The 12,269-nt window shown below is 38.2% G+C and overlaps 1 protein-coding gene across 4 annotated transcripts in view; it reads left to right on the forward strand.

Moving 5' to 3' along the window:
- LOC106086062 (guanine nucleotide-binding protein subunit gamma-e) overlaps positions 1–12,269 on the forward strand; it is a 312,964-nt gene that overhangs the window by 76,574 nt on the left and 224,121 nt on the right. For all 4 annotated transcript variants that reach the window (XM_013250583.2, XM_013250584.2, XM_013250585.2 and 1 more), the window contains one exon: positions 7,632–7,773. In XM_013250583.2, the coding sequence (XP_013106037.1) occupies positions 7,661–7,773 (113 nt within the window). In that variant the 5' untranslated portion in view covers positions 7,632–7,660. The remainder of the gene's footprint in view (positions 1–7,631; positions 7,774–12,269) is intronic.

Here is a 12,269-nt window from a genome sequence, read left to right on the forward strand (position 1 = left end):
ATATCCAATTATAAACCGAACTGAACCATATTTAGGTCGGATATCGCGAGGCCCAGAAAAATCCACTGTTTAAAATTTCAGCGAAATCGGGTAATAAATAAAGCTTTTATTGGCTTCAGACCCCTTATCGGCAGATCGGTCTATATGGCAGCTATATCTAAATATAGTTCGATCTGAACCATATTGAGGTCGGGTGTCAAGAGGCTTAAAATAACTCACTGTTTCAAATTTTAGCGAGATCGGTTAAAAAATAATGCTTTTATGGGCTTTAGACCCTTAATCGTCAGATCGGTCAATATGACAGCTATATCTAAATATAGTTCGATCTGTAACATATTTGGGTCGGATATTGGGAGGCTTAAAACTGCGCACTTTTCAATTCAGCGAAAATTTAGCGAAAATAAAGCTTTTATGGCCCTTCAGACCCTTTATCGGGTGATCGGTCTATATGGCAGCTACATCTAAATGTAATTCGATCTGAACGATATTTAGGTCAGATGTCGGGAGGCTTAACGTAACCCACTGTTTTAAATTTCAGCGAAATCGGGTAATAAATAAAGCATTGATGGCCTTCGGACCCTTTATCGGCAGATCGGTCTATATGGTCGCTATATCTAATATGGACCGATCTAATCCATACTTAGGTCAGCCACTTGAAATTTTGCACAAATACTTCATATTAAAAAAGGCCAAATACATAAAAAAGGGCAAATCTTCTCTAACACTTTTAACCCTTTAGTTGCCATAAATTTTACTTCTTCAAATGAACTTACAAAACAGGAACATAAAATGGCTTGGGCCTCTATTAGATCTAAATTAGTTTTTTTTTCTTTTCCATTTATCTTCAATTGGAAGAGTTGTTACAATAAATCCCCATATCGTTGACTCATAGTAGATGCTACTTGTGCTACCTGATTTAGACAACCACCCAGTCAAACCAGGCTGTAGTTGCCATCGTTTCGTTATCAATCTTTTTACACTTTTGTTTGGCATTTAGTTGGAAAATGTGTTTATACCTTTAGGCCTTTAATCCCAGCCACCTGCTTGACCTTTTTCTGTGTCGTCCATCTGCCAAACACCCATCAGCTTGGCTGCCTGGCCAAGCTAACAAGACAAACAACAGACATTTACATTGATGTACAGTTTACGAGAAGGGGGTTCATGTGAAAGGGCCTTGCTTCTCTGGTTAGGATGTTATGAATGCATGTTAGTACTCGTTTTAAGTGAAACAATCTGTTCTTGACAGTTCACATGCCAAAAGGTGATAAAATGATGAATGTGATTCCAGGGTTAATGTAGTGAAGGTGTGGGGATGAAGGTGATAATAGTTGGGCATAAACTAACATAATTGTCATGCCAAGTAGCAAGGCAGGGAAATGTTTAAGAATATAGAGTTTTTTAACTAGCATGCTATAGGATATGCTTTAGATTTTGTATATTAAAATATGTAGCATATCTACCAGGCGCCTACATGGTGGTGTGTGACTTGGCTAGTTTAAAGGGAGCTTTATAGAAAAATTTGAATAAAATATTATTGCAAGAAAAAAGAAGAAGATTTTTAAACTATAAATTAAAAAATGGCTTCTTAAGCTTGTGTTTTGCAGAAATTCTTTATTTAAATTTAAAAACTAAATAACTAAATATAGTTTAATCTATTTGAATGACTGTTTATAGTTGAGTACAATTTCCTTTTTGAACTAAGCATAACATAAAGCTACTAAGGATTTTTTGAAAGCTTTTTTTGGGGAACGCTTTAAGGCTTTACATAAAACTTTTCTCAAATCCTCAAATTTTCCCTTGTTGTTGAATTACTCTCAGCTTGCTTCTTTTCACATTCCTCTCTTTTTCACTCACTCCCTTTCTCTTCCCGTTTCTTACACTTTTATTGTATGAAATGCTTCCACCACTGCAAGTCTTTAGTGCGCAAGTCTTGTCCAGGTGACACACCGCAAAGAGCAAGGAAGAGCATAAAAACACCGATATATGTTGTGCTGTATATTTTTATAGCAACATAGAAATGAGGACATGAGCTAAATATACTCGAAGGCTGCTAAAATAAAATGCAACATAATTTGTAAGGGAAATAATGTAGACAGAAAACAGGGTGGCTGAGTTTTGGGAGTTGTATTGGCAAATGGAGTTAATTGAAGTAAATGCTGCATATTATTAGGCGCATAAATAAAATGTGGTGCATAAAGTGTAAGAGACGTATATATAGGTTTAAAATTTGCAGCAGTATTTTGAGACCATTTCATTTATGTAAAATTTTTCTACAACTGGTGCTTATCTTCACAATCTTGTAGAGAGGTAAAGAATAAAATTTTTACCATTGCTAACGACATAGCATCACAGAGCAAACACAAAATTACTTGGGGAGACAGGAATCTCGGAATATAGGAGTGACATCAGTCATTCAAGGGGCTAGAAAAACGGAATTTAGAAAGACTAATGATATCAAAATTCTTCCAGGGGCATGAAATATGCGGGACCTGGTGGTGTATTAAATGGAGAGATTTACTTTTATGCAGACTCTAAAGAGACATTAATTATGTATGACATTCGAAGATGGCGAAAATACGCTGGGAACCATCAAAATGGAAATCAGAGCATCAAGAGATATTATCAATTCTACGGGGGACAAAAAACGAAAATTGCGGGCTTTTGACAAACTTGACAAAAAGAAAAACATTTCAGCTACTTTTTGCCATAGAAATAAAAATACAGCAACCATAGAGCATAAAAATAAACATTAGTGAAAAGTTGATAGCATGTTTGCCTATGACGCTGAATACTCGGGTTGGAATCCTGGCAAGAAAATCAGAAAATTCCCTATGCTGGCGACATTTGGGAGGTAATAAGCAATGTACAGAAGCCATGTTTATAACTTTTCCCCGAAAGAAATATCGCACTGCGGCACACAGTTCGGAGTCGGCTATAAAATGCAGGTTAAATTTGAATTGAACAGCATTCATTGATATGTGAGAATTCTCCTCTGTTCCTTAATGGAATATTCATGACAAAATTTTAGTTTGAAAAGTGGAATGAATGAGCAAAGTGTAGGGAATGAGCACAGTTTAGGGAAAATACCAAAGGTTGGGTTGACGGTTTAGGGAAAAACGACCCACGCTTGGCCGAAGGACAAGTAGCCTTTAAAACTATAAAATCAGGAGTGTGCGCGGCTTACCATTGGGGTTTGTGGTTTCAATTCCCAACAGATGAGGTACAACAGTGGTCACTAATGGCAGTTGGAAGGATTAAAGACACGAAAAAAAAAATCTGAAGACAGAATATACTGACAGGACGCTAAAACCTGGAAATAGATCGATTAAGTGAATGCAAATGGAGAAAAAGCAAAAGCGTGCTAAGTTCCGCTAAGGCCGTGCCGAATCTTGGGTACCCACCACCATGAATTCCGCTTAAAATTTACCCTCATTAACTGAATTCGTGTTTGAATTATTTTGGTCTCAAGAAGTCATATTGGGATATCGGTAACGTATTGACCGATCTGGATAAAACTTGGTATGGAGGTTTTGGCAATATTTCAGCCAAATCATGTGATCAGCCAAATTAGGCTTCTAAGGGTTGAAGAAGTCATATCCGGAGATCGGTTTATGTGGCTATATCTGTTTATAGACCGATTCGGATCATACTTAACATGGATATTGGAAATCATCTGGGGATCGGTTTATATAGGGATTATATCTCATTATAGACTGATTCGGATCGCACTTGGATTAAATGTTTAAAGTTATAACTCCAGTCTTTGTTCCAAATTTTAGCTAAATCGGATAAAAATGAAGTTTCTAAGGGATCAAGAAATAAAATCTGCAGATCGGTTTATATGGGGGTATATCTGTTTATTGACCGATTCGGATCATACCTGAAATGGATGTTGGAGGTCATTTAAACAAGTTCTTGTTCCAAATATCAGCCAAATCGGGTGAAAATTGAGGCTTCGAGGGGCTCAAGAGGCTTCGAGGCTCAATTCCGGGGATCGATTTATATGGGGGCTATATCTAAAACTGAACCGATATGGCCCATTTGCAATTTCCACAACCTACATCAAAAAGAAGTATCTATGCAATATTTCAAGCGGCTAGCTTTACGCGTTCGACCACTATCGTGATTTCGACAGACGGACGGACAGACCGACAAAGCTAGATCGACTCAGAATGTCGAGATTATGAGGTCGTAGATCAATATTTCGAGGTGTTACAAACGGAATGACTAGTTTAGTATACTTCTATCTCATGGGTATAACAGAATTTGTGGGCCAAATTTTTCTGAGGAGGAACATTTGGCTGACCAACCGTATTGACTGATCTGGATAACCGAACTGGGGATCGGTTTATATGTGGACTATATCTAAATCTGAATCGATATGGTCCACATGCAATCCAAAACTTCGAGCAGATATCCTAATTCGTTCGTCGACATCGTGATTTCCACAGACGGATGGACGGACGGACGGACGGACATGGCTAGATCTAGACCTTATAAGGTTTCAACTCAATATTTTGAGGTGTTGCAATCATGGAGGGAACCGTAGCGCAGAGCTTAGCATATCCGCCTATGACGATGAACACCTACCAAGAACATACTAATGCTGGCAACATATGTGAGTATTATGCCGTGATAAAACTTCTCACCACATAGTGGTCGCACTGCGCACACCGTTAGGACTCGTTTATAAAAGGGAGGTCCCTTATCATTAAGCTTAAATTTGAATTGGACAGCATTTATTGATATGTGAGATGTTTCCTCATGTTTCTTAGTTCAAGGGCAAATTTGCAAAACTTTTACTATCCGAATCGGTTTATAAATTGATATGGCTCCATAAAAACCGATCCCCAGTTTTGATTTCTTGAGCTCGTAGGGGCCTTAATTTTCATTCCATTTGGCTGAAATTTAGCCCAAGGACTTCTGTTCAGATTTCCAGCATCCGTGTCTAGTATGAAACGTTAGTAGACGACTTGGGAGTGAGAGCCGAAAAAACGGAGGACATGTTGGGTCAATTTGACGCACCACGTTTCCTCAATAAAACGATTCCGATATCTGACAAGGTCAAATACTTAGGTGTGATCTTGGATAGGAAACTTAATTGGAAGTATCAAATACAGGAGCATATTGAGAAGGCTCACAGATGTTGGGCACTATCTAGACGAGCCGTAGGCTCGAAGTGGGGCCTGAATCCGAGGATAGTTCACTGGCTTTACAGAATAGACCAATACTTACTTACGCCTCAGTAGTTTGGTGGACTGCTATGTAGCAAAAGTGCAACATAAGTACCATACAACAGGTTCAGAGAACATGTTGTCTTGGCATAGGCGGAGCGATGAGGACCACACCCACTATAGCACTGAAGACTATTCTATATATCCGACCCATTGACATACAGATTAAGTGTGAGGCAGCCACTGCGGCTATGAGATTTAAGGCGATGGGAGAATGGATTGAGGATGGGAGTAGCTCATATCATCGCGGTATAAACGAGGCGACGATAGGAAACCTGGAAGGAAGGGAAAAGGTTTCCGATCGGATACCTGAGACGTCACTTGAGGTCGAGTGGGAGGCACTGTTGCCAGAGGCACAGTCTTGGATTGCCATCTAGAAGATCATGTTACACGGATGGATAAAAGCTAGAAGTCAGAGTGGGCCTGTGGGTCTACATTGAGAACCCAGGGACTGAGATCTGTTTTAGACTACCATAATACGGTCCTGCAGGCGGATATCCGTGCGATCACAGAATGCGTAGAGTGGTATTAACGCGAGCACATCGAGTGCGAGCATCTTTACGGACAGTAAAGTGGTCTTAATGGCAATAACAACTAGGAAGGTAAGGTCTCGCACAGTCTTGGAGTATTAGAAGGAGATTAACGCCTTCTCTGAGGATGGCACGATCCGTATCGTTTGGGTGTCTCGGGCCATAACGGAGTAAGGGGGTATGAAAGGGCAGACGATTTGGCAGTTAAGGTCAGAGGACTGCCGTCAATAAACTTGGTTAACCCGAAGCCATTCGGGTAGACGCACACCGAGTTAAGGGCATGGGCGACAAATGCGCATTTAACCTTCTGGAACAGCGAAACTGTCGGTAGTACGGCGAAAATCCTGTGGGCTAACCCCGATCGTGAGAGGAAGAGGCTATTACTGAAAGGAAGTAATAAGGAGGTCAGTATAGTTATTGGTATCATAAAGGGCCCATAAAAGCCACATTTAATGTCCGATTTTGTCAAAATTTAAGACAGTAAGTCGTATTAGGGCCTTCGATATTCTTCTTCAATTTGGTTCCGATCGGTCCAGATTTGGATATATTTACCAATCTCTCGATTTAAGGTTTTGGGCCTATAAAAGGCGCATTTATTGTCCGATTTCGCCAAAATGTGGGACAGTGAGTTATGTTAGGGCTTACGACATCCTTCTTCAATTTGGTCCAGATCGGTCCAGTTTCGGGTATAGCTGCCATAAAGACCGACGATTTAAGGTCTTGGCCCATAAAAGGCGCATTTATAATCCGATTTCGCCGAAATTTGATACAGTGACTTATGCTAGGCTTTTCGACATCCGCGTCGTATATGCTTTAGATCAATCTATATTTGGATATAGCTACCAAAAAGACCAATATTTTGCTATACCAAATTAAACAATGAATTGTATTTGTTAGACCATTCAATATCAGTGTCGAATTTGGTCCAAGTCGGACCATATTTTGATAAAGCTGCTATGGGGGAATAAATTATGAATTTTTCACCGAATTATGATGAAAGGTGGCTTAGATATATGCCCGAGATGGAGGGTATCCAAAGTTCAGCCCCGTCTTTTCACTTGTTTTTAAGGAATTTTTTTAAGGAAGGAATTCCCTTTCTGCGTTTTTTTTTCGCCGATTACTTTCATTCAGTAGGACATTCCCTTATTACTTACTGTAAAGTTTTAATAAAATTGTGATTTTACCATTGATATATGACTAGTATTTCAAAAAGTAATCGCAAAAAATGGGTTTGCGACGGTGAAAAACGAATACAGTACCAGCCTTTAAATGGTAGTGATTTTTTCAAGCGATGTAAAAGAGATCCTCAGTTCTGCAAATTGGTATTTAAGAACTTTCTGTACACTCTTAAGACATATTTTGATTTTTGTAAAAAACTTCTTACGATATTTTATCATTTATTTACTTTCCCTAGTTCTTTCTCCTTTTCAACTAAGACACAAGCTTCACATTCTGTTTAACATCTAGACATGTACTTACACCCTGTAATTTTAAGGTGTGATTATAGCATAACAAATGACCGGGAAACTTTTGGGGTAACTTTTTTCTACGTTATTTTATTGTGGAGAGCAATTAAATCGAGAGAGAAAGAGAGTGTAAAAATAATATCCGCACTGAAAAACAGGCGGCATAGCATTTTGCAACCCCCCATATAAAATAAAAAGCAAAACATTGCAAAGTGGTGCCTTCAAAAAGGATACGATGTGAGATTGAAAAAAGAGACCATGTGAGGATACAAAAGCTTAGCCCAGCATTAGCCTAAGGGCAAACAACAATGGGTTAGAAAGAGATGCAATGTTTGGGAGAGAGAGAGCGAGCTTTTTGCCATAATTTATATTATATGCTTTTCTCATTTTTTTCATTGCAGGAGTGGTATGTTGATAAATTTTAGCCGCCATGGATCCCAGTGCTTTACAAAACATGGATCGGGACGCATTAAAGAAACAAATCGAAAATATGAAATATCAGGCCTCCATGGAGAGATGGCCGTTATCTAAAAGCATTGCAGAGTGAGTAAAGAATATGACAAAAAATATAATAAAAAAGCCAAAATAAAAATGCAAGAAACCCCTGAAAAAATCTCAAGAAAATCAGCAATTGTTTAGTTAGTTTGAAAAAGAAAAACCATGTATTGCAACTGTTGAGAAAATCAAGCCATAAATGAGTTTTGTAGAAAATGTGTGAGTGAGTGTGTGACTATCTTTAAATGAGAATTGTAGTGCTTAGCCATATCCAGCGGCAGGAAATAAAACCCGCCCAAAAATATGCAATATAAAAAACCATACAAACACTAACAAACGCAATGGCCCCATTTGTATTATTATGGCTATTCATATCCTTTCTGGGATTGCAATAAAATGAAAACCAAAAATACCCCAAATCACAAAATACTGAAAAGTCTATGAAAAAATAAAACAAAAAAAAAAACTTAAAAAACATCACTAAAATAAAAATTTTTTAATATGTACCACCATATAAAATATAAGTGCGAGTGTGTGTGTGCGTGTGTTGTTGTATGAATAACATGTCTGCCTGAAAGCGTGAATGTGTGTCTGAGCCTCCTTCCCCCACATCTGAATAATTTATGAAAAATTCCCAAATTTTTTGTGAGTGTATGGGGCGGCTCTGCTGTTAATACACTAATGTTCTATCCACTTTTTTTTCTTGTTTATACCAAGGCCTCCTTAGACAGCAACAATAACAAAAACTACGATATATAAACAATAAAGGAAAACATACCCATATACTAGTAAGACAACATTTGTTACATTCACAAAAAAACAAAATGACAAAGGAGAAAAAATAAAAAACACACTCTTTACATTCACATGCTCATTTTCCATATCTACCACATAAGGACTAAATACTTTTTTCCGGGGTGTTTCATTGTTGTCGTGTCAGTGCCTGTGTGTGTGCGTGTATGCTTTCATATTTTCCCGTTTCTGTTTATTACAGTCCTGTTGTATGTTTGCCTACAATATTTTTGAACACAGCAGTCAGCGTTTAGCATGTGTCAATAAAACCAAATAAAAGCAACACCACCACCATTAGCCTCACTCTTAGCATCACCACACTTACCATAAGCCATCACAAAACACCAACGCCACATTTTGGTGACAAGAAAAACATCCCCCTCCAAAGTGGTTGTGGTGTCTGAAGTTGCGGCGTTAGTAATTTCAATGTTAACACTAGTTTACAAGAAAATTGCTTCAAGTGTGTAGTCATAAAACTCAGTACCAAATATTACCACAAGGGGTAGTTGGGCTTCCTAAAGTTTACATCTATTCATGGATTTTGGCTAAAATTTCTGTGGTTACTATAGATTTTTGTTTTAAAATGAACCAATTTGGTAATCTTTCACTACGTACAACTTATGAAAATGCATCCTATTTTCTTAACCTAACAACTTTGTCTTTAACAATAATTATGATTAAAATTTCCAAATATTGGGTTGCCCAAAAAGTAATTGCGGATTTTTCATATAGTCGGCGTTGACAATTTTTTTCACAGCTTGTGACTCTGTAATTGCATTCTTTCTTCTGTCAGTTATCAGCTGTTATTTTTAGCTTGCTTTAGAAAAAAACTGTAAAAAAAGTATATTTGATTAAAGTTCATTCTAAGTCTTATTAAAAATGCATTTACTTTCTTTTGAAAAATCCGCAATTACTTTTTGGGCAACCCAATATTATATACAACAATTAAAAAGGCATTAAGTTCGGCCGGGCCGAACTTTGGATATCCACCACTTCGTGTATATACAGGGTGGCTGATGAAAGCCGCTACCAAAAAAAAATGTAATAACTTTTTTTCTATTTAATAATAATAATTTAATAATTAATTTAATTAATTAATTAATTAATTTAATTAATAATAATTTAATAATTAATTTAATAATTTAATTTAACATGAATAAAAGAAAAATGTATTCCATACACCGAAAAAAAAATGTAGCAATATTCATCATTGTAGCAATATTCATCAGCCACCCTGTATGTAAACCCCCTTTCGTCGCAATCCGGTGAAAATTGGATAATCTATGTACCCGAATTTAGCACGGACATTGAGTGGTCTACTAAATATAAGTCACTGTTGAATTTTGTATTTCAAATTTCAACAAAATCGGGTAATAAATAAAGCTTTTATGATCTTCAGACCCTTAATCGGCATATCGGTCTATATGATAGCTATATCTAAATACAGTCCGATCCGAACCCATATTTGGAACGGATGTCGGGAGACCTTAAACTACCCACTATTTCAAATATCAGCGATATCGGACAAAAAATAAAGCTTTTATGGGCTTCAGACCTTTTTCGGCAGATCGGTTTATATGGCAGCTATATCTACATATAGGCCGACCTCAACCATATTAAGCTCGGATATCGGGAGGCTCAACATAGCTCACTGTTTCAAATTTCAGCGAAATCGGATGATAAATAAAGTTTCTATGGGCTTCAGACCCATAGTGGAATTTGACCCGTTCAAGAACTTAGCCAGCGTGCGTCAAAAAGACGTATCTGTGCCAAATTTCAGCTTAATATCTCAATTTTCAAAGGCTGTAGAGTGATTACGACAGACGGACGGACAGACGGACAGACACACGGACATCGTTAAATCGTCTTAGAATTTTATGACGATCCGAAATAAATAAACTTTGCAGGAGCGGAAATTGATATTTCGATGTGTTGCAAACGGAATGACTAAATGAATATACCCCTTATCCTACGGTGATGGATATAAAAAGGAAGACTTCCTTTAAAATTTGATGTATTGCATTCGTTTCAACGTTCTTCATTTTTGGCTCAAATCCTTAAATTTTAGACTAAAATTTGTTCAGTGTAGTTTTAAAAATATTTTGGTTACAAATTGTTCACTGAGAAACAGTGGAGATACTTCCCTCATATCATTGATTGCTGTCAGACGCCAAACGCCTCTGTAGAAATCCCTGCGTGAACATCAGAAAATAGTTCACCGGTGGTTATTCCCTTACTAATGCGGGCTACATTTGTGAGGTATCCTGCCATATTAAAACTTCTCTACCAAGTGGTGTCGCTATACGGCAGGCAATTCGAACTCGGCATACAAAATGAGGTCCCTTATCATTAAGCTTAATCTTTAATGGGACTGAACTCATTGATATGAGGGAAGTATTCAATAATCCGCCAGTTAAGTGAGAGTAAGGTCGTGACTCTAGATATCTCCAAGGCATTTATTAGGGTTTGGCACGGTGCACTTTTATCAAACCTTGTCGTTTTGGAGTCGGTAATAGCTTCCTTCGATTTATATCGAAAAAAAGTAGTCTGTGTCATTCATATTCATTCGATCATAGACCCAGTCCTCAAGAAATTGTGGACAGGAGCCGCATTATGAAAGAGACGCTCGCCCAGGATTTATTGGCCATTTTCGAGTGGGGTAGAATGAAAAGAGTAGACTCTAACGCATGGAAAACGCAGTCCTGTTTCTTGTCTCTCAATCGATTCACGGACCCTCTACAATCGTCCATATCTATTGACGATATAGGTATTGAGCAGTCAGATGCTCTTGATGTTCTGGGCATGAATATACAATGTGATGTCCATTGGCCAAAACATGCATTCGAAGGATCGAAAGAAGCATTCATGTGTTTGGTCTTTCTTAAGCGGTGCAGGAAGAATTTCACTTCTTCTAATCTTCTCAATATCTATACTACCAACAACAGACAGGAATATAACTCTCAGGGCACGAGCTCCAAAATCATCCTTGGAGCTACTTGACCGGGTTCAACGGAGAGCAATGGTGTTGATTGAGTACAGTAGAGTATCCAACTCTATTGCTTCTCTTGAACATCGTCGGAATGTGGGAAGCGTTGTACTGCTCGATCGTTATTTTCATGGCGAGTGTTCGAGGGATATTCGTCTTCTTATCCCTGACGTTGATGCACTGAATTTAATGCTGCATCTTATGCCTCTGGACATTGTGGCTATCCAAATTGCAGCGTCCACGGTCGTGAGGTAAAGGGAGCTTTCTCATTGTCATGTGGCGGTTACAGACACTGTGTTATCCCTGATACAATATCCGATGTTCCAGGCAGTGTGGATTACAACCCTACCTGAGCCGCTTTTTGATAAAAATTACTGCACCACTATTCATGATAGAACCGATTGGAACTACAATATCCCTGGTAACAGAAGTTACATAGACTTATATACGGATGGTTCCAAACTAAACGACCAGGTGGGCTTTGGGTGTACTCTAAAGATCTAGAACTGGTCATATCGAAAATGTTACCCGACCACTGCAGTCGGTATCAAGCAGAGATCCTTGCAATTAAGGAAGTTGTGGAATGGCTAAGATATAATGTCATTACGACGATTGTCATAAATATCTTCTCAGACAGCCAGGCAGCCATTGAATCCCTGGAGAACGTCTTTCTGAACACAAAAACCCCTCTCGACTGTCGCAGATCTCTCAACGAGATGTCTGAACAGTTCAAAATTCACCTGATCTGGGTGACGGGCCGCAGAGA

Source organism: Stomoxys calcitrans, chromosome 3 (genome assembly GCF_963082655.1).
Source record: "Stomoxys calcitrans chromosome 3, idStoCalc2.1, whole genome shotgun sequence".
NCBI classification, from domain to species: Eukaryota; Metazoa; Arthropoda; class Insecta; order Diptera; family Muscidae; genus Stomoxys; species Stomoxys calcitrans.